Below are 24,454 nucleotides of genomic sequence, written 5' to 3' on the forward strand. Positions count from 1 at the left end.
GGTCAACGCTGTTATAAAAAGAAGCATTGAATACTTATAGTTACATTTTTTAGCTAGGATCATGAAAATACGATTTTTATCAAGTTTTAATTTTATTGTGTAATGCAATTGCTTAAGGAATAACGCGAGATTTAATAGTTATCCCACGATGAAGCGGTGTGTCAGTGTAAGATCACCCCGATGGCCGGAGGCCAGAGGTTGATCTTACACTGACACACCAAGTCCGAATAGGATAACTATATTACATCCCAGCTGTTTTAGATAAGACGAAAAACCATTTACAATTGATAAAATTTAGTTTAGAACGCCACACAACTATTATAATACACTTTATATATTACTATATGATGTATACCCTTTATGACCCCCGAACACGATGAGTAGATATCAAACAATGTCAACTCGCCCCACTAACAAATCGGCCCATACTATATCGCCACTTTATAAAAACCACCCCACTCTTCTTTACCGACTCGCCCCACTTTTGAAAAAATGTAAAATCAAATTGAACAATCAGTTTGACAACTCTCTTATTAATTAAAAGGGTTTAAACCCCACGGAATAAAGGTCTGCCAATTCGCACACTTATAAAAATATCTTGCTTCTTTTAAGTATGTTAAATTACTGATAGTTCGTATCCAGTCGTCCTGGTGTAGTGGAATGTGTCGTGGTTCGATATCTCTTGAGTTCGAATCCCAGTCTCATCACGATTCACGAGTTGATTTTTTTGTCAATCACGATTCACACAGAAAAAAAATAATTTCTATGATCACGGATCACGAAAATAAAAAAAATAAAAAAATCTGTAGAAAAACTGATCATGATAGCGAAAATGCGCCGATCTCGAAGAACGAAAATAACCCACCAGGCCCCTCATTAATACTTCTATGATCTTTTGAAAATGCAGGAATAATATTAATGACGCAATATGGTTAGAAAATAAAAGAAAAGTACTTAATAAATTATTTCAATTATTAAAAAAAGAACAGAAAAGCGAACAGCTTGCATAAATATGTATGTTAGTCTTTCAAAACCAAATCTACCAATAAAGGTCAGCAGTCAGTATATCTGCACTGACTTAATTTATAACAAACCTTTCTAAAATTGTCGGTTTATTAATTTCGAAATGAGTCCTATCAGAACTCTTAGCGGTAGAAACCCATTGAAACGCTTCGGACGCATAACATTTCTACCGTGTTGTGTTTGTTTTTTAAATGCCTGTACACACATATACACAACAACCGTTACGCATTTCTCTGGAAATGATGGAATTAAGTTAATATCCATTATTAATCGACTGTTTTCTTGAACTGCCTTTAGCAATAAACAAAACAATAAATAAAGCCCATACTAGATATAACAAGCCCAACAATGACAAATGTAAAACATTTAAAAAACAAGAAATAAAGGCAAAATTGCTGTACAAAATAATGAATAAAAAAACAAATATGTAACCTTTGTACTTGCATGGTTTTATGAGAATAAACTATCTAATCTAATCTAATAAACGCCAACCATTGAATAACAGGCTCATACATAATGTGGCGGGATTTAACCAGTAGTTTGAAGGCACCAACTCACCCCTAACATGAGACAGTGGTGTAACAATACAACATAAGAACACACTATATTGTCTGTCATGGTCTTTAAATACATAAGACAAATGATGTCGGTCATACATCAATAAGGTAGCAATCCCACAACATACCTGTAAGGTCTACGTGTATATAAAAAAATATGCTTGTGTCATGTGACTTGCGAATAATTTTGCATCCGTACACAGTAAAACTTTTTAACAAACAAAAAAGCTTAACGAAACCTGTTACATAATTGATAATAGTTTTCCATATTACACGTTAACCATACAATCAGTTCGCAGTAAACAAGATTTTTTAATAAAGAATTATGTAATTTAATAATCCTTTCAAATGCTTTGAACTGAAAAATGATATAGAACACTGCAAATCAACACTCGAAATTGATTTTTGTGGTCTTTTTCAGTAAACACACAGTATGTTACATACAAATCATAAATCAAGTACATGTTTGAGAAAGTGCATATCCACGCATGTTCCGTACAGTCTTAAAAAAGTAACATAATAAAAAGTAAAAATTCCAAACTGCAAGGAAAATTAAAAACGGAAAATGGCAAAATCAAAAGCTCAAACACACCTAACGAATGTTATTTAGCAATGTAAATTACCAGTGCCTATAAGGAAAAATAGGTTACTTATATTGTGTAAAAGATACTTAAGGGACAAGCAAATGCAAAATTAAAAAATAAACTGACAAAGCCATGACTAAAAAAGAAAAATAACAACAAACAAACAGTAGTACCAAAACACAACAACAAGAACTAAATACTGAGCATCACGATCCCAACCATAAACTGGGAGTAATATCAGGTGCTCCTGGTGGGTAAGTTGATCCTGCGCCACATGTGGCACCCATCTTGTTTGTCATGTAGGTAAAAACCAGGTAAAAAGTCTAATACGGTAGGTCACATTCGGGAAAATGTGACGGAATAATTGAAGTTACGACATTCGGATACATTGTACTCCGTAACGGTCACCCGACCCATTATGGCGTCTGTAAAACTTACTGAGGGATGATTTCAACTTCACCATTTAAAACTCTTGGTCTTATAGCTTCCATGTGAGCAGCAACCCTGTATCAAGGAAATCAGGAAATACAAGCCTCGTATCAAATGAGAGACTATTTGCAGACGCTGCTAAAATACTACTATTGCGACATATAAATAGAAGGTTCACAAATGTAATAAACTATCGTTTTCAACGAAGAGTATTTAGACTTCCTACAACGTTTGTTTTCATTGAAAATCTGCACATAATATAGTGTTTACATTTTATAAAATTGCATACAATAAAAGTTTCATTACGTAGCGCTCTCAATGGAAGGTACCTCAACGGAACAAGCTACAAATTATTGTCATATTCCTGACTTGGTACAGACATTTTCAAATAAAAATTGTGTATTTAACCTGGTTTCATACTTAGTTTAATATCCCGCGTGTATGTCTGTTGTTTATAGTTCCGTTATATTGACAACATTGGGTAAGTAGCCTAAGCAGACATAATAGTTCAATGAGACAACAATTCGGGTCAAGCAGTCACAACTATATCTGTAAACATACATCACAGACATACACGAAAAGCTAACTAGAAACCAATATATTAATTAGGAGATTTGGTATAGTATTACTGTAACAATTTAATGTCACCATACGCCCTCCAACCTTACAAAATATCCATTGTATGTTTCCACTTGTCTGAAATTCAAGAGTACGGGTTCATCTCGACCAGATACTTTGTATTTGGTATTAAACTCATTAACTAAAGGTGGATTTAATGATAAAAAATACATATTTTTGGTCAATTTGACATTTCCGTTTAGTTATCAAATAAATTTTCTAAGATGGAATTAGAGACAAGATTTAAAACAACTTTGAGAACTTAATCAATCAAATTAAGTCCATCACTCAAGAAATTTTACGGTCGCCATCATGAGCTGATTGGCCATTATGACAAAAGTGTGTCATAAATCATATCTGATATTCTTTTTCAGTCATAATAACCTTCCATCATTACTGGACCGAACAAAGAAATAACACGACGGGTGCCGTATATGGTGCAGGAAATGCTTACCCTTCCGGAGCACCTGTTTCACTCCCTGTTTTTAGTGGAGTTCGTGTTGTTTCTTATTTATTATTTATAACTGTTGATGGGAATGTCTTTTGGTTTAACGAGTCTGTGTTTACTCCTTGGTTTCGATTGTTATTGTCTTAAAACCCCACTCGTTCAGTCGGTCGGGTTTGTTTGTATTGTTCATTACTGTCTGGAAGTTGAAGGATGTTTAAAACTAAGACAAAAAAAAAAAGAAACTAAGGATACATGTATAGAAAAAAAAATAAAGATTTGAAAACAAAACGGTTTTAAAATATAAAGAATATGGGATCGATTGTGCATGAAATATTTAAAGAAAAAAATGGTATGTAATTAATGTAAAAACAAATGTGGATCCAATAATTTAAATCCTCATCTATATGCAGTGTGAACATCATTGAGTACTTATTTTAATATCTAGTATGTAATAAACATTTATCTTTGAATCTATTCATACAAGTCGTGCAGATTAAATATTACTATGTTATTACAAATGTATCTACAGGCAATAGTACTGTATCTTTTAATCAGTGAAAATACTACATACACTTTCATATTTATTTGCATGTTTTATATTTCAAAGTACTATACATATCGGTTATCAAATCTCGTCCTAAATGCAAATTTGAAATAATGTCACTTTGATATCGGTCATGACTATTTATATCAAGTGACGAATTAGAATCCTATCCATCCCGGATAAAAGTAATCAGTCATATCTGCGCTAAAATCTTTTCTATATTCGCTATTATTTTTAGCCATATCCTTATAATAAATGGTTGTACCGTTAGCCAACCATGCCGCCCACCAGCCAAATGAGCCAACTGTTATTATAGAATGGTTGCATTTAGATAAAACACACATATCAACTTCCGGGGAATTCATATGCATAAGTACAACGTCACTTCCGACCACATGAGTTTCACGCCATAACATATCTTTCCAATTATGAGCAGTGTATGCTAAAAACAAGACATGTTTGAATTTGTCCCTGAAGTAGTTCATTGATTTATTAATATAATCCGCACTAGCTGTCCGATAACCGTACTTTATTTTACCTTTGTCCAAATAATCTCCTCTTCGTATGTGAATTCCAACTATTTGGAGTTTATCTTGCGGTACACTTGAATGATTTGAAGTCCATTCAATTATTGTCTCGTTCAAAACTTGTAGGCATTTAGTTTCAAATTCTTCTTTAAATTTAAATTGTGTTCGAATGGCTTGTTCGACATGACTGAAATATTTCCACGATTGTAATAGGGAGACGTGTTTGACATTGAGATTTGCGGGAACATTGGCTGCATTCTCGTCATACAGACAAGGCTCGTTTTCGCCCCATATTTGTGCATATTCACAAATTGATTTATTTTTTAATTTAAGCGCGAACAAATTGTCAAATGAATAGTTTATGTCATCGAATTTATGAATGGCAAACACCATGTCATTTCGTTGGGCGATTCCATAGAGTGATGCGTATTGAAACATGATATTACCAAGCCTTCCTGTCCAGTCTGCGCACAGATGACCTCTTATGTGGGGGAACAATTCTTCTGTTTTAGTTGATGATAACAGTACACAGACTGCAAATGTTGAAATTGTCACAACAACCGACATTCCTACAAAAAAAGATTAAATAACCAATCAATGTAAGAATGGATTGATCTTTAGCACCAAGTTGCAAATATGATATGTATTTAAGCATGGCATTATTTTAATATACTTTAAATATAAAACTTGCTAAGAACTATGCGGTATGGGCTTTGCTCATTGTTGAAAGCCTTATGTGGTCTATAGTTGTTAATTTCTGTGTCACGTGGTCTTTTGTTGAGATTTGTCTCATTGGCAATCATACCACATCTGCTTCTTTTATAAACCTACACACGGCGTCGGATATTTACCGTGCTTTTTCAAATAACAACATTTCAGAGACAGACATATTACCCTCCAATGACTCATCATTCTTACTCCTACTCATTTAGTCTTCAGGTCTTCAATTCTGTATGGTAAGTTGGGCAGATTAAAAGTAAGCATTTAAGGTTTTCGTAAAATTTATTACGTCTTAGTGGGACTGAGTTGTAGAAAGCATTTGTTAAATTGATTCTGAGTTTAAAATGTCATCTGTCTCAATTCAGTGTAAATCCAAGATCCAATTACGAAGACTGAAGGGCATAAGTATTATTTGCGTTAAACCAGAAATCCCGTATATGGTCCGTTCATAAACAAAATAATCAAGGTTGAAAAAGAGAATATATAAATAAGTGTGTAGATGTTTACACGATTTCTTATGCGTAAACTCCAACATGCATGTTTAAAAAATTTGGAACATCGTTATTACATGCATTTGAACGCCAAAAAAAACCCTGAATACTAAATTCAATTGAAATGCTACAAAATGACCATATAATAACATGTAATATTTATTTGCTTCAGCAGACTGCAACAACTGCATGAAGACATATTTAATATAACTATCATGATTGTACTTAATTTAATCCTACAATTCTATGACCCAGCTGACGCATTGTGTATAAAAATCGGCTTATAAGAAATAATTAAGAAACAGGTAGATAACAAACATGTTTCAACCATCTTAATCATGGTCAACCGAACAATTAATTGATATAATACATCCATGTGTATGGATTGCCTTTAACATGCATTTTATCTGGTGTTGATTATAAGCAATACATTTCGGTGCATGATAGCGTCATGACCCTAATTACAGAAAACATATGCCACGATACTGATAACTGGCTTATATTTGAAATGTTCAGTTATGGAACAAATCAGTTATCTTAATTTCTTACTGTTTTAAAATCTAGTTGAAACTTATTGTTTATTGTTAGCTCTCGTTTTTATACCGCATAAATGATCATGATCAAAAGTTGTTTCCCTTTTCATTTTCCTTTTTCGACATGTAAATTTGAAAATAACTATCAATAGACATAAAACAAACACGATATCAATTCAACAAATCAATCGGTCATTTATATATATCCGAAGGTTTATTGTCTCATACCATTCAAAATACATTCATATACATTTGTAATAGACAAATGACTTACCAAGAAAAAGATGGATTTCTGTTTGTTTTTGCATAATGTGGAAACGAGGTTTCTTATACAATAGGTATTTAAATTGTAGAAGTATAATACAGAAATTATGTTTCCACCATTCACATATTTCCTCTAATAACCTCGTTTCTTATCTCTTAAATAGTCAACATGTATATGAAATGGGATTGATAAATAAATTGAGTATAACAATTTCATTGTAGATATAATAATAGACAATTATTTTAAGCTTTATGGGACATTTGATGTTTGATCTCGGATGTGGAAGAAAAGATGGCTGATACGCTTTTTAAGTTTATATGTTTTATGATATTCAAGCACATTTTATCGAGTTTGTTTAAACGCATAAGTATCTATAGTTGTACAAAAACTAACAACTCATACTAGTCTTTAAAGCTATTATGGTTGTTTTGTATCAGTACTTATATTGTTATATCTAGTGTGTTTTAACTACCGGCTTTTGTTGAAAAAATGAAGATTCAAATATTGAAGTATATCCCGGGCACTCGAGCAGCTTTGAGTAAATTTGAAAAGAAAAAAAATCTTTAAATAATACCCATTCATTTTCCTTGTAGTTGAGGGTACAAGTCTTATCAACAAACGTTACACCTGCAACGTACCGAATCATAATCAATACTTCAATATGAGTCTTGTTCAAATGAGAAGACGGGACAGATTCAGGTAAAACATCATTAAAAATTACGAACAATTAATAGAAAAAAAGGCATTTTCTTCTTATTATTATTATTTCAATATTGAGGTGCAAATTTTTTTAACTGATTTAAGTGTGGCCAAGGATTGAAAAAACTGTTTCACAAAGAAAAAAATATGAAAAAATCCTTTATTGGTTCGAAATTTGTCTTTCTGAAATTCGTGTGATCTCAATAATCTGACATGTTCAATAACCAGAGGAATCAGATGTTGTTTTTTTCGAAAGAGAAAGAAGTATGATAAGCATGAATAATAGTTGTATGAGGATCAAACATGATTTGGTTAAAAATCTGCAAAATGAGTGTGGCGTTTTTAAAGTCAGTCAGTATATGTTTCAAAGAAACACAAAAAGTCACACGGATAAATTGGAAAGATTATTGCGTACATCAATTATTGAAGCAGTAAACAGTTATGTGGCGAAGACAAGATACTAATGTGATGACATTTCAGAAGTCTTCTCTTGTGGATATAGAATTATAGGGGAATTTACATTGACAGAGTATTTGTTGTGATAATTTTAACTTCATAATTTTTTTATAGGTCACTATTTTTATCGAATCCGACGATATGCATATTGAGTCCTTCAATCTGTCCAATTCGAATCAATTAATCAATTAATTATATAACCATTTGGTCTTATATTACTATTAATAGAAAGCATGTTTGAAAAAGACTTTGTACTAAAATGATTTTGCATTGTCTTGAAAATGCATATAAAAATTGCATCCAGAGGCAAACACAGGGTACAGTCAATAAATTTACCAATCATTAACCAATTCGTTTTTTCTTATTATATGCAAAAAAGTTTTCCTCATTTCATTCATATTATATATACCAGACAGATGACCTACAAACAAATTTTATTTGTTGTAACATTGTGTAGCACAGTGGTTCTCTACGCAATACAAATTAACTATTCAATGCTTTTTACTCTATTGTGTCTCGTTTCAGTATTTACTAAACAGGAGACGTGGTTTTTGAATAATGTGTCAAGGTCATGAAAACGCTAAAAGAAATAACTAAGTCAACAAATCAACTAACCAATTGACTAATCCTTCATGCAATATATGTAAAATCTATTTTCTCATTACAGTCATATTTGATATTCTATACAGATGATTTAACGAGAAACGGGGGGATTTCTATTTGTTTTAACATTGTGAAGCATGGTGGTTTTCTTTACAATAAATATCACGATTCTACATGGTAGTTATTGTTTTTCAAACTTTCACATACTTTTATTTCCAATAATGTCATCGTTACTTATCGGTTAAATAGACTATACAATACTGTTAAATTCAATTGAAAAAAGATAGTGAATTCAAAGAAGACAATAGCATTGAAGATATCTAAAAAAGCGATTATATGTAGTGTTATGGCATCTTATAATAGTTTTCGACGCAAAACAAGTATTACTAAAAACAAACGAAAATAGTCTACAAACAAAATCAAATATTAAATTATGTCTGACTTCAATGAAATACAAATAAGCATTATAAATACTATGTAAATATTTTGTTTTAAATTCTTTGAATCTAAAAATGCTTCAAGAAGAAGATTAATTATTGTTTTAAGGAGGTAGACCTAGGTTAAGGGAAATAACTCTTAAAATTATCAGTACGTTTGTGTCAACCATTTTCAAAAACATATTCTAAGCAAATTGGTTTTGAAAATAGTTTTCATTAAATACATTTTCTCACGTAGTATGGAATAAAACAATAACAGTCATTATCTTATAAATATGTTTAATTGTTTATTGAAACAATTATTCCAATTGGCCTTATTCAATATCAGTATTTCTATGGTCAATAAAGCCACATATTTAATGCACCAAAAAAACATTTCTGCATGCTAATGAAATATATAGTTTTTAACACATAATTATGTGAATTCTAGGAATATATTCTAACTGGTTCTATGTCTGTAGACAGTCGAAGTGAAAATCAAATGTTTCTTGTAGTCTATTGTAGTCTTACCTACAATTTGATTTTTAATCGTTCATTAATGACAAGCTGAAAACATCATGTGCCTATCGTTTATCAAATCTAGACCTTCAGTAATTGTATATGTCACTTTAATATCGGTCAATATTATTAACTTTTTTTGTAATGACTTAGAAACCAATCCATCCCGGATAAAAATAATCTGTCATATCATCGCTAAAATCATTTCTATACTCGCTATTATTTTTAGCTACATTCTTATAATAGATTGTTGTACCATTAGCCAACCATGCCGCCCACCAGCCAAACGACCCAACTGTTATTATAGAATGATTGCATTTAGATAAAACGCACATGTCGACTTCTGGAGAAGTCACGCGCATTCGCACAACGTCACTTCCGACAACATGTTTTTCCCGCCACAATAAATCTTTCCAATAATAAGAAGTGTATGCTAAAAATAATACATGTTTGAATTTTGATCGAAAGTAGTTTATAGATTTATTAATGTATTCTTCATCAGCTGTCTGGTAGCCGTACGCTATTTTATCTTTGTCCAAATAATCCCCTCTCCGTATGTGAATGCCAACTACCTGGAGTTTTTCCAGAGGTTTATCTGTATGATTTGAAGTAAATGCGATTATGGCATCGTTCAACATTTTTTGACATTTCGATTCAGTTTTTTGTTTGAATGTGAACTGTTCCCTAATAGCTTGTTCGACGTGACTAAAATATTTCCACGATTGTAATAAGGACATGTGTTTCACATTGCGGTTGGAGGGAACAGTTGCAGCAAACATGTCATACAAACAGGGTTCCATTTCGCCCCATGTTTGTGCATTTTCACAAATTGATTTATTTTCTAATTTTAGCGCGAACAAATTGTCAAAAACAGAGGTTATTTCATCATCTTCGTGTATAGTTAACACCATGTCATTGTGTTTTGCTATCCCAAAAAGTGAGGCATATTGAAACATAAGATTACCTAACCTTCCTGTCCAGTCTGGACATAGGTGTCCATTTATGTGGGGAACAATTTTTGTTTGTGTTGATGATAAGTATACAAAAAGTCCAAAAGTACAGATTGTTACAACAGTCGACATTCCTGCAATTAGACGAAAGAAATCAATCATAGAAACTTGAGACTTTATGTTGTTTTCAAATTCTTAGCCTTCCTCGTTGGGGTAAATATCCCTGTACATTAATTATTATACATCCAGGGAGAACATATAATAAAATATAATATTAATGTTAGTATTTTACAATTAAACATAATACATTATATAGATAAACATCAATATAAATTGATTCATTCCTTTTTTTTGTGTGTCTGTTTGCAAATCGGGAAAAATAACGGATCTTCGCCTTAATTACCGTTTTGTGATTATATTATGTGTGTTTACTTTCTCACAGGTTACCTGTTAAACAGCATATAGTGTAATAAAGATCATTCAATTGTTTCAAAAAATATAAAAAAATGTTGTTTTTTTTTTAAATTCTACTTAGCAAAAAAGGGTTAGCTGTGGCTAGTTTAAGAAGAATAAGCTATATTGGTCACTATATATAGAATAACTGTAAGTCTAAATTCAAGTAAAATAAGTTCCTATTAATCAAATAACAGCTTATTAACAGGATCGTTTGTGAATACAACGACATAAGAGGTATTAAATAAGAATTCAACTGATTTTTAGAATTTTTTTGTTCTGACAAGTTGAGACCCCAAATAGACAATGCTAAATATAAGGTAAAAGTCTGATTCAGTCTTTTCCTGCTATTTAAATTTAAAAAAGGAGTTCAATAACCTATCAATACGTTTAGCTAAATGTCGTCCTTAACTTATGCCCCTCTGACTTACAGCATCAATTTCAAAATTTAAATTTTTCACATCACTACAGCGTTAGATTAAAAAATGTAATGATCAATCAACCACAATCAACCCAACTGGAAATAATTATAATAATAATTATAATAGTCTTTTATTCAGAGGCAATACAGCTTGTTGAATTTACATATACAAATATAATTAAAGCAATTAATCGATCGGTTTATTACATTGGTATTCAAGCCGGACTATGTTATAAGTTTTACACAACACAGGTGAGTGGTGACATTCAATCTTATCATATATAGACAGATGACTTACCAAGAAAAAGATGCATTTCCGTTTGTGTAAGCATATCAACGTGGTTTTCTATTCAGAAAATTAGATGTACACAAAACTATACACGATAGTAATTCCGTGACGAATTTTGACATATTTCCTCTTTAGGCCATCCTATCTTATCTCTCAAATACATTATGTGAAATAAAATTGATAAATACATTGCATTTACATTACATAATATAATTGTTCGGATATCTATAAAGTTTTATGTTTTGGTACGAACCGAAAAAACAGAACAATATTCTAAAATAATAGAATGCACTTTATTGAAGAATAATATAAAAAATGTAAATAAATCAACAAACAATCATTGTATTTATAAAGTGTTATAATATAACTGTACATTTTTTGTGTTCTCATTGGCTAAGAGCATAAAAAAATCCTCTTTGATAAATAATTATATTCACCGCGGCGAAAACGACGAGAGGTTATTATAAGATGTGGAACAACGTCCGTGTACTTAAATATAGATGTTCCAAGGCAACGTTAATAGAAGTTGGTTTGTGACGCTATGTAAATTCCCGGTTTTTTCTTTTTCTTTACGGTGTCATATGATAAAACAATTGTTGACTTTTGATTTTAGTTGATACTGATTTATCACCAACAGAAATATGACATTCAACCTCGGCCGTTGGCCTCGGTGAATGTAAAATCTCTTGGGTTAGTAAATCATTGTATCAACCTCATCAAAAGTCAATAATTGTATTTTATTGTTTTGAACTATCAGTGTTTACAGTTTCAGAGTTAAGTTAAGTTAAGTAAATGCACAATTTTCAATTTGATATAACACACCACACTATAAAAAAATTAGGAAGATAGACCACTCCGTATAACAACAATTTTACTATGTTACATGAACATGTTGTTCTCTATTTTCTGGGGTTAAAGAGGGACGGAAAATCTAAACTAGCGCTTTAATTCCTACTTCAATTGAATATTACGGAGAAATGAGGTCGTCGATTCAAATGAGGCAAACGATAGCTACTTTGTAGGTAGAATGTTTTCAACAAAAATAATGTTTTGTATTGTTAAACAAAGTTGGTGACAGACAAAATGTTTTGTTTCCAATTATTATTGTTACATGTGTTATACACCCATTTGTTACATGTGTTATACATACACATCTATTGACCTACAACTTATTGTTAAAACTCCTTTTGCACAAAAAAATGATGTTAATATTTGCCTCAGTGTTTAGAACTGATATTTTTTCAAGGTCCTTTGAAATATAGTCTACTTTGGTGAGATTTTAAATAAGCTTGGATCAATTTTTCAGAGCTAAAAGTACCTTGAACAAACAATTTGTGCGGGGACTGGCGGAATACCTCGATTTATCTGAGTTGGTGACACAACAAGGTCCGACTATCCATGTTTTAAAGACTATATACAGGTTATTTATGTATTATTGTCATTTTGTTTACTAGTATTTTCTTTGGTTATATCTTCTGACATGAGACTCGGAATTCTTTTGAACTGAATTTTAATGTGCGTACTGTTATGCATTTACTTTTCTACATTGGCTAGGGGTATAGGGGGAGGGTTGAGATCTCACAAACATGTTTAACCCCGCCGCATTTTTGCGCCTGTCCCAAGTCAGGAGCCTCTGGCCTTTGTTAGTCTTGTATTATTTTAATTTTAGTTTCTTGTGTACATTTTGGAAATTAGTATGGCGTTCATTATCACTGAACTGGTATATATATTTGTTTAGGGGCCAGCTGAAGGACGCCTATGGGTGCGGGAATTTCTCGCTACATTGAAGACCTGTTGGTGACCTTCTGCTGTTGTTTTTTTCTATGGTCGGGTTGTTGTCTCTTTGGCACATTCCCCATTTTCATTCTCAATTTTATTTTATATGATTGGCATGTTCAGCTTCTCAGCTATGTACAAATCATTAAGGAGTAGTAGACGGTCGTCTCGGTAATGGGATATTGTCTTTCGCATGGGGATGTATTTATTTCGTCATACTTTACGCTTTAATGAAAAAGCCATTTAAAATAAAATCTTTTTTAATGTGTTTTGTTATTTGATTTTGCCATGTGATTATGGACTTTCCGATTTTCCTCTAAGTTCAGTATTTTTGTGATTTGACTTTTTATCCTACGAGAAATAAGAAAAAGTTATGCGCGTACTATTATTTTCAGGTTATAAATGGATCAATACATTATACAGCTATAATTGTAAATATATACATTCTATAGGGGTAAATTCAGTAAAAAATCTCCCATTGACTTTAATGCTAATCTATGTATGGAATTAAATTTATACCTGATTTACCTTTAGAAATGGAAACTTTCATATAACATTCATTAAAGTACAAATGTAGCCCTATCTTTTGCACTAATAAAAACATAGGGTCATGCGGCATTTTTGGGCATTCACATTGCCTTGTTTACAAACAATGTAAATTCGCACTGAATTCCTATACTGACCCCCACTACTTTTCAACCCTGTAGTAAAAAAATTAGTACATTCAGCATTTACTTTTTATTTTTTTTCAACTCTAGTTTTGATCCATCTGCCAAAAAATATTTATTAAAAACATTATCTACCAATCAGAACAGCATACGACTTCAGTGTTATACAGAAAGCTCTCCCCTAAATGGGCGGTCCCTGATGACGTATATTTATTTACTGAATTTACCCCTATAGAAAACATATTTCTAAAAAATCCTTTGCTAGCTATTTTTCTTGTTTTTCTGCTACGCAATTAAATTCTTTTTTTTAACGTAATAATATCTTTATTGCATATTTGCTGTAACAATTTACTAAGTTTACAGCTTGTAACTTAGTGTCCCTTATGTTAGTTTACCTAATAGTTTAGGGAAGCAATTAAATTATTAACACCTATGACATCTGAACGCTCACAAGAGGATCTTTCTTTCAATGTTAATGCTTGCCTTAGAAAGTTAATCTAAACTGATAAAGTAATAACTTTCTTAAAATAAATGTAAACTGTTGTTACAAATTTAAATAATGCAAGAAAGTAACCACGTGACGTCTGCATCACTTTTATCGATGTCTCATATTGTTAAGGAGGCTCGCGGGTATAAGATTTTCAGAAAAAAAATAAACATTAATTTTTCATTACAAATTTATTTATTACCTTTAGTAGTTGTTACTTTATCCTATGGTACAAAAATCATTCCAAAAATTCTATTCATGTTAGCCCCAGGTGACTTTTAAAATGTACATTGAAAAAGCTCCAAATTATCTCCCTTTGGTGCAAAAATGCAATTTTTTGGCATTAGAATTGAAATATCTTTTTTAACTCATCGGTGACCTATATTTTTTATGGTTGTTTTCGAATAAGCTGTACATCAACGAAATAATTGTAAAATTTTAGCGATTTTTGTAATTTAGTTCTTTTTTTATTTCAATATTACCGCAATTTCTCCTATTAGTTCATTAGAAAAAAGGGAAATTAACAAAAATGTATGCTTCTTTCGAAGGCAGTTTGTGAGCTTAAATGAACGGTGACCTCATTTTTTTTTATTTCATCTTTCTATTAAGTGTAAGATAAAGTTCATTTATAGAAAAATATAAAGAAATCCTATATTGAATAAAAAATTTGATTTAGACCCGCGAGCCCCCTTAACATATGATACTTAAATATTACGTGAAAGCGATAAAAAAAAAGCTTAAAAAAATATACCGAACTCCCTGGTAATTAAAAAAAGGAGGAAGAGGGTATAACACTAATTAATCAATCAACTGGACAATGGACAAAAATAGTGGTCGAAGAGAATTAATATTTGACATTCTTTTGTTTGTGTAGCATTCCGGATGAAGGTAAACCAGAATAGAGCTTCTATCGCAAACAATTTACATATATTTTTTTATTTATTTTGGAAAATATTGGGTTGACATACATTTGTTTTCTTCTTTTGTATAACTCTGGTTAACTAATAAATCATATAATTATATAATCTTACATTGCGATAAGACGTGCCACGGTACTTGTCTATCCGAATGTCATGTATTTGGTTTTGATGTTATATTTGTTATTCTCGTGGGATTTTGTCTGATGCTTGGTCCGTTTCTGTGTGTGTTAGTTACATTGTAGTGTTGTGTCGTTGTTCTCTTATATTTATGCGTTTCCCTCAGTTTTAGTTTGTTACCCTGATTTTGTTTTTTGTCCATGGATTTATGAGTTTGAACAGCGGTATACTACTGTTGCCTTTATTTACAAATCACTCCTCAAGATTTGCAAACATCTTTTTTCACAAAACTCATATTCCTAAATATCATATTAACATATCTCCATATAATTTAGCTGTATTAATTGTTATCAATAAAATTTTAATTCCGACTATATTGTATCCATCTGATGAGTTATGCCCTTTTTCAACTTATTTTTATAGTCTGTTATTATGTTGAACTTATACACCTCTGTTAACGGAAATGGTTGAGCGCTTACAAACATGTTCAACAATTTCACATTATTCATGTGCCTGTCACAAACAAGGAACCTGTAGTTCAGTGGTTGTGGTTTGTTTTTGTCTGTCATATTTGTTTTTTTTATAAATTATTTAGTTATAAATTCGGCTGTAAGTTTTCGCAATTGAATTGTTTCATATTTTTTTTATGTCGGGGTCTTTTAGATCCGACCATACTGAATGTTTTTTTTACTAATTGTTCAAGGCCGTAATGTTACCATTTTGTGATTTCATCCCCTTCAATTGAACCTTGGTGTAGTATTGTCTCATTCTCAATCATACCAGAATGCCTAATTTTTAAAATGATCAAAATATCCCACAATTTTGACATATACCGCTTCGAAGGACAACAATCTTATTTGATAACTTATATTTCTATTTTTCTATTTTTGGTGTTGAAGGGTGACTGCAGATATAAATCAAGGCTTCGATTTCTAATTCCAAAAACGACTTCAACAAACAGGATTTTTCCCGTATTGACTAAATTCTGCGAGTTTTCAAGCTTACCTAGAACATTTAAGAGTAATTAAGATAGGTCGTCTCGTTGTCATGATAATTTATTTCGCTTGTGCATGTATTTATTCTATCATACGGTTATCAAATATTTTTTTTTTAGAAAATAGCAAAACCCTGAAGGCACATATTATATTTCCTTGGCTAAAAATTCAACCATCCATCATAGTGCCATATTGCTAACAAGAAAAACTTCTCTTATAGGAATTTCATACGAATTTAAAATCAGCACGTTCGATAGAACAGTATTTATAGGCAAGCCCTTGATAACAACTTTTTTGATTTTTTGCTACGAAGTTGAGAGCTCCCATGAGGACCTTTCATTCAATATTAATACATGTCTTTTACATTGTAATAAAGTACACTGAAAATTATAAATTATTAACTTGTAAACTAACTAACCGTGGACTGTTTCGTGAGAATAGAACAATGCAAGAAAAATGATCGTGAGACTTCCAAATCAGTCTTAATGCGGTTTACGTGTTGTTATGTATTTTTATATTATTTATTTATTTACGTATTTGTTTTGCCGAATGTTCTTGGTATGTTTGTCCTGTTCACCTGTCATGTAGTGTTGTCATTTTGCGGTTTTATAATATTTCCATATAAACAGGAGGTTTGGCTATACCAAGGCCCCATTTTTTTCTTAAAACGTCTTGTACCAAGTCAGAAATATGGCAATTGATATCAAATAGTCCGATTGCAGTTCAGTATTTTTGTTGTTCTGTATTTTTTTCTTTTTTTGGATGTGCTTCCATCGATTTTAGTTTTGTAATCTGAATTCAAATTTCACAAATACAATAATGAATCCATAAAAAAAAATAGAAAATTAAACGCTAAAAATCAATGAACAAGGGGAAAAAAAAGTACTCAATGAGAAATAAGATTCATTTAATATGAATTGTTGGTGTGTTCAGGATGAAAGTAAATCCAGGAGAGATCTTCGGATGGAAACTCTCTTTCTCGCTATCTATCAAGCCATCCATCCATCTATCTATGTATCCATCAATCTGTTTTTCTTTTTTTCTTTCTTTCTTTCTTTCTTTCTTTCTTTCTTTCTTTCTTTCTTTCTTTCGATCTTTCTTTCTTTCTTTCTTTCTTTCTTTCTTTATTTTTGAAAATGTAAACGGTTGTAAGAAAGGTTTTACACCAATTTTAAGTCTAAATGGTTGCAAAGTCGCATTCCATTCCATTGTTTGCCAATTGTTTTTGTCGTATTGTAATGATTCTAGCACTGGTTAAGGTACATCTTGAGTGAAAGATAATGAAGATAGTTCTTTATCTGATTGTGAACTCTCATGCTCAAACTGCTACCATTTGAAATCCTGTGTTTGCACTGATATCTGACGTTAATTCTATATATAGATAATTATCATGAGAATAAACAATTTCAGAATAAAGGGTCAAGCTTGCCAACTCAGATATCTTGACATAACAGCGATATACCTAAAAAATATAAACATATATTTAGTTTTGCATTGCGTTTGATACGGCCCGTTTACAGTATCCGTACTTCAGTTTAAAACACATTCATGGAAATGCATTAAAACTACTGTAATCACTAACCAGTCAACACTGAGGTTGTGAGTTCGAAACCCAATCGTCCGGGTGCACTCGACTCCAATCTAAAATGATTAGGATTGTCAGTTTTTTTTATCGAAGGTTTGTGGTTTTCTGCGGGCAATCTGGCTTCCTCCCCCAATAAAATGTGCTGACTTTCTTGTTACGTACAATCTGATATATATGCTACATGGTTATTATATTTCACAAATGAGGTATGTGACATGAAATTAACATGATAGCAAACCACCACAGAGCTATGTTGAATGCCAAATAAAATTGGTTTCAGTAAAATTGTGTTAAGATGAAATCCAGAATAATAATAAAATCATACCTTCTTAGGAATTCTCAAGACCAAAAGTTATGAAATCTCAAAACTGCCTAGACAGAACAATCAAAACTGTCAATAAGTATGAATAAACAAATTGAGTATATGTCAAAGACACCCCAACCTAACAACAAACATTGAATACAAAATGGAATGCATCCAGAGAGCTGCATAGAAAATTTCTCAGATAAATTAAATCAAGCTTGAATTGCCTTGTCCATAAAACTTGTGAAAGTGTAACCAGAGACTACCAAAGATATTTTTGTCTGTTTAATATTCGTAAATAAACAGATCATAAAACAACTAAATGTATCTTCATGCTTTATTCAAAAAAGCTTATTTCAACAACCTAACCTTGACAGCTGCTAAAACACGTCAATTTATAATAATTTTGATACAGTTATATCAACTAAAAAAATAAACGACATCACATTTGCTTTATTTAATTAAAGGTCCAGTAAAAGACTGATGTTTAATCGTGAGCACAAAGCTCACTTAATTTGTTCCATGCATTTTATTTCAAAGTGTATATTGAAGTTCGCTCAAGCAATCGCTGTGAGCAATTCCATTGGTTCAATCTTTTACAGTTTTTTTCGTCCTTAAATGTAATAATCATCAGCTTCTATTTACATTTTGACATTTTGCAAGCGTGCGAGTTTACAGGAACATTTAACTTCCTTCCTAAAAACCTGAAATTTCCGAATGCGTTTGAGTAACCGTTATTTGAATTATTTCAACAACACAGATCTTTTACACATACTGTATTGGTTTGGCAATAACTATATATATTGCAGTCTTTGTCCTGTTTTTTGTAAATTTATTGCAGACTTAGTCCTGTTATTTAAAAGAACATTTCAATGTTATATTTACAGAGTAAAAATGTCTACACCAACATATTAACAACAACTATCTATGATTTTTACAATGAAAAGAATACATCCCTTTTATAAAATGTCAAGTTTCAGAAACTTTAATTTTTCTAGATTTTTGAAATTTGGGACAATATGAACAAGTGAAAATGCGAGCTAGTGCTCACTGATGATACCCCCGCCGCATGTGGATACTTTTAATAGTGTAAAATCATACAAGTGTTCGGTAAACAGGAAGTTGTCGAGTGATGAATCTGAAAACGCATCAAACAGTATAGCTGACTTAAAAAAACCCTGAAACCAAATTTCAGAAATCCTTGTATTGTAGTTCCTGAGAAAAATGTGACGAAAATTTCCAACTTGGCTATCATCTGTAAAATCATACAAGTGTTCGGTAAACAGGAAGTTGTCGAGTGATGAATCTGAAAACGCATCACACGGTATAGCAGACTTGTATAAACCCTGAAACCAATTTTCAGAAATCCTCGTTTTGTAGTTCCTGAGAAAAATGTGACGAAAATATTCATGGCACGGTACGACTGACGGACGGATGGGTGGATGGACGGACGGACAGAAAAAGGTAAAACAGTATACCCCTCCTTTTCAAAGCGGGGGGAAAATAAATAAACAGCTGCGCCATGAACGCATGATACGCTCGTCGTCTTGTGAAAAAAACCATAATAAATGTTTTTGGAATAACACAGGGGTTGTACAGGAAGTCATGATAAGTATATCCTTACTCATTCCTCATTCCTGCTCAATAGGAAGTTTATATAAGAGACAAAAATTTGCTCACAACACGTTTCACATGATCTTAAATTGAAGCATTATATATCATAATCCTGAGCTTGCTCAGGTTAATAAGTAATAAGTGAACCTTTACTTTATGTCAAGGTCGCACACCTTTTTTCACAGCTGAGTGATTTTTGTCTGACCACTACTATATAATCGAAGCCTCTTTATTTTAAAAGGCCGCACGTGGTTAAGTGGACTCGATTTATTACATGAAATAAAGATTTGCAACAGACTCTATTGTAATAACTTATCCCAATCGGAAATATTGAAAATAAATTTCAAAACTTGGCAGAATCTGTCAGCTGTTTATACAGAAATTATGTCGCGCTGTACATCGCGTTTAAGCGACAGCGAAAGATATGATAATGACGATGAAATATCTAAATTATTTGCATTAGACGAAGAAGTTGATGATTCATTTTCTGGTTTTTCTCAATGTGAGAACATTAATGACACGGAGTTGGATAACCCGGAAGCACAAATATTAATTGCCAAGGACATCCGAATGGCAGTAACACAAAAACAACAACAAACTGAAAATCCCGTAATAAAAGGTAAGAAGAGTACAAGCTCTACAAAAGGCAAGGCTTTAGCCAGTAAGCAAAATACACCTTAAAGGCAGGTTACTGAGATGGACAATGAGTTGCCATCAGGGAGCGGAATAACAGTAAGTCCGGTTAAAAAACGTGACAAGGTACGAAGGCTATGACACCTCGCACAGCCACAGGCACAGTAAAAAAAAAAATGCTGCAAAGAATCAGCTTGACTCAAACTAAATCTCAATTTAAAGGTTTGTCAGATACTCTAGTATCTACATTGAGTCAGAATAATGGAAAGTCACAAAGACCAATATTTAAAGGTTTGTCGGATACTCTAGTATCCACATTGAGTCAGAATAATGAAAAGTCACAAAGACCAATATTTAAAGGTTTGTCGGATACTCTAGTATCCACATTGAGTCGGAATAATGAAAAGTCACAAAGACCAATATTTAAAGATGTGTCGGATACTCTAGTATCCACATTGAGTCAGAATAATGAAAAGTCACAAAGACCAAGTTGTAATATTGACATGGAATTTTCTGAGAATGAGTCTGTAACCGATAAGCAGGTGATTGACACCAACTACAATATTTTTTTTCTGATGAAGAGAATGAACCTCAAATTGTTGCATCAGATGATGAATTTGATTATGACCTACCTAAGAGTTTTGTAGGTGATGAAAAATACGTTGTAGAGGTAAGCCCATCATTGTCTAAAGTATTCGACAATATTTGTAAAAAGAAATCTGATGTGTCAGTAATGACAAGAGACATGAAGATACCTGAAAATTGTAAAAGTCTTGTAGAACCCCCAGTTAATGCTGAAATATGGCAATTCCTTGAAAGAAAAGCTAAAACTGCTGATTTTAATCTGCAAACTATACAACAATGGCTTGGTTGTGGTATGGTACGGTACCGTACCATTGATAAGAGTTGCTGAATTTTTAAAATTTAAAACTCCAGATGTAAAACTAATGAGAGAAAACATTTCTAAAGCTTTGGCAATTTTAAGCAATACTCACTTTGAGCTATCAATTAAAAGACTGTTTTTAAAGCCACACATAGACAAGAAATATCACCAACTTTGCAATCCGATGAGTGAATGTTCAGTATGAATACTCTTAGAGAAGCTTGGTTTAATGGTGTATTTCAAGACAAACTAGTCCTACTTCTCCATCTGTAAAGTTACTCTTAGATTATCTGTCCATGTTGTTTCAAAAAGGACGATCGTATAGCTGTATAAACAGTCACAAATCAGCAATATGTCAGACACTGACTTTATTGGATAACTTATCTTTTGAAAATAACAGTTATATTCGAAAGGGCTTCGAGGGTTAATATGTACCCTCCCAAATAACATGAATAATATAATCAGTTATACACCCGTCCCAAAAATAAATATTAGACCAATAAATGCCAATAGTGGTTTGGGTTTTTAAAAAAGAGGCTGGTCACATCTCTGCACGAGCTTATATAGAAGTGGTCAGACAAAAAATCACTCAGGTATGGAAAAAGGTGTGAGGCCTTGACATAAAGTAAAGGTTCACTTATTACTTATTAACCCTCGAAGCCCTTTGGCTTCTTCATATAATGCACCTTATTCTTCACATCATAAATGATGCTTGGATAAGGTAACAATAATTCTGATTCAGGGAGCAAAGATTTTTGCAACAAAAATTTTGAATGTCAATACATAAATTGAAAATTTTCATAAAACAAAAAGTGGATAAAAGAGAGAAACAAAAATTGTGACAACATATTTCACAAAATGTTTCAGTGTTCACATGGTTCATGGTATAATGTTTCTCTACAATAAATTCCACATATTTTAAGCGTGTAAATTATATTAAACTTTTGAGCAATAGAGATACAGCGTGAAATGTGACCAATAAAAATTCAATAATTCAACAAGAATGTGTCCACAGTACACAGATGCCCCACTTGCACTATCATTTTTTATGTTCAGTGGACCGTGAAATTGGGGTAAAAATCTAATTTGGCATTTAAATTTAGAAAGATCATATTATAGTGAACATGTGTAATAAGTTTCAAGTTGATTGGACTTCAACTTCATCAAAAACTACCTTGATAAAAAACTTTAACCAAAAACTTTAACCTGAAACTTGCATTATCATTTTCTATGTTCAGTGGACCGTGAAATTGGGGTACAAATTTTATTTGGCATGAAAATTAGAAAGATGATCATATCATAGGGAACATGTGTATTAAGTTTGAAGTTGATTGGACTTCAACTTCATCAAAAACTACCTTGACCAAAAACTTTAACCTGAAATGGGACGAACGGACACACAGACAAATGACGCACAGAAGAACGAACGGACGCACAGACCAGAAAACATAATGCCCCTTTACTATTGTAGGTGGGGCATACAAATAAAATAAAAAGTCTTCACGAAAAAGTATACAGAACTTCAAATTAATATAACTAACAAGTGTGTGAAGTTTTATGCAATAATCATAAATAGTTTCTGAGATAAGGTGCGACATGCAAAAACCTCCCCTTTTTTTTGCAAAAAACTCAACAACTAAAATTTTGAATCATCACCAAAAAGTATACAGATCTTTAGCTTAATATAATTAAGAAGTGTGGTGTTAAGTTTTAAGCAATAATCATAAATTAATTTTGAGATACGGCAGCGACATGTGAAAAAACACCCCCTTGTTTTAGTTACAAAGGCCAGTAACTCAAAAAAGTTTTAATCTTATTTTCACCAAAAAATATACAGATCGTTTGAACATCATAAGAAACAACTATGTTAAGGTTCATGAAATTTGGATATGTTGTTGTTCAGTTACAGTGCGACATGTTTACGACAGACAGACGGATATCCAACATTTGTATAGCATAATACGTCCCTTCAAATTTTTGACCTGTAGGCGTAAAAAAACTGACTCTTGCTATTATATATTTTTAAGTAATCAATATGAAATCAGGACCTTTCATATTTTAAACCTACTAAATTTGGTTGAAATTCCACCAGGGATTTCAAAGTAGGTGAAAATATGAAAGTGCAAAAACAAATGAATTTGGGTGATTAATGATTCAAAGTTGATTACTAAATCTAACATAGCCCCATTTGTCATATTCTTGAAATGATGGATTACTTTTACTATTAAAAAGCAAATAATAAGCACTTACAACACTGGCAAAAACTGTTACATATATGACTTTATAAATCCAAGTTTAAGCAAAGGTGGAATTATATGCCTTCTATCCTCAGCTTTAAGAAAGTTGTATGGCTGACTAAATCGTATTACAGGTCCAGTTCCTGGAGGAAAAGAAGGACCTCCTCTTCTTATTTGCTCAAAGTCTATCTCAGAACAATCCAAATGTGTAAATGTTATCTGAAAAATAAAGACAAACAATTTAATCAATCTCTTTAACAGTACTCAGATAATGTCATGACTGTATAACTGGTAATTTTTTGCAGTACTGTATAATACAACTTCCGACAGGATTTTAGTAAGTAAGTCAAAATGAACACCTTATTTCATTTGTATTTTGCAATGTCATTATAAAAACATGATTATTTTCAAGAATCTTTGTTTCTGATGGCTTCAAATTCTACACTCGATTTTTTTTAGAAAAACTAAAAATCAACAAATTTAAGAACCCACAAACATGTAACTTTTGCTCAAACCACGAAAAATTATTGATACCAATGAATAAAAGTACTTTCACAGTAATTGATTTCCTCTGTTTTTGATTTATATTTAATGAATTTAGTAATTGTATTAGTTCCATTATCACCAAAAAGATACATTAGGTCAAATGTAAGAAGCTGAAAAGAATTAAGCATTTCATTATTTCTTTTT

General features: G+C 31.9%; 3 protein-coding genes across 4 annotated transcripts in view; all 3 read right to left on the reverse strand.

The window, feature by feature from the left end:
- Positions 1-4,229: 4,229 nt before the first annotated feature.
- On the reverse strand, positions 4,230-6,848 carry LOC139499522 (galactoside alpha-(1,2)-fucosyltransferase 1-like). The gene is made up of 2 exons (XM_071288232.1): positions 6,749-6,848; positions 4,230-5,299 (listed from the first exon to the last, which is right to left on the reverse strand). The coding sequence occupies exons 1-2, from the start codon at positions 6,780-6,782 to the stop codon at positions 4,362-4,364; spliced, it is 972 nt and encodes a 323-aa protein (XP_071144333.1). The 5' UTR covers positions 6,783-6,848; the 3' UTR covers positions 4,230-4,361.
- Positions 6,849-9,225: 2,377 nt separating this feature from the next.
- LOC139499523 (galactoside alpha-(1,2)-fucosyltransferase 1-like) lies at positions 9,226-11,680 on the reverse strand. Its single transcript, XM_071288233.1, has 2 exons — positions 11,555-11,680; positions 9,226-10,516 (listed from the first exon to the last, which is right to left on the reverse strand). Exons 1-2 carry the CDS (start codon positions 11,586-11,588, stop codon positions 9,582-9,584), a joined length of 969 nt encoding a protein of 322 aa, XP_071144334.1. The 5' UTR covers positions 11,589-11,680; the 3' UTR covers positions 9,226-9,581.
- Positions 11,681-17,611: 5,931 nt separating this feature from the next.
- LOC139498270 (uncharacterized) overlaps positions 17,612-24,454 on the reverse strand; it is a 28,806-nt gene continuing 21,963 nt past the window's right edge. Inside the window, exons 5-6 of one of the 2 annotated variants that reach the window (XM_071286636.1) lie at positions 23,778-23,983; positions 17,612-17,970 (exon numbers count right to left, since the gene is read on the reverse strand). In XM_071286636.1, coding sequence (XP_071142737.1) covers positions 23,795-23,983 — 189 coding nt within the window. In that variant the 3' untranslated portion in view covers positions 17,612-17,970; positions 23,778-23,794. The remainder of the gene's footprint in view (positions 17,971-23,777; positions 23,984-24,454) is intronic. The other variant, XM_071286637.1, reaches the window with a different exon arrangement.

The sequence above is a fragment of the Mytilus edulis genome, chromosome 12 (genome assembly GCF_963676685.1).
Source record: "Mytilus edulis chromosome 12, xbMytEdul2.2, whole genome shotgun sequence".
Lineage (NCBI taxonomy): Eukaryota > Metazoa > Mollusca > Bivalvia > Mytilida > Mytilidae > Mytilus > Mytilus edulis.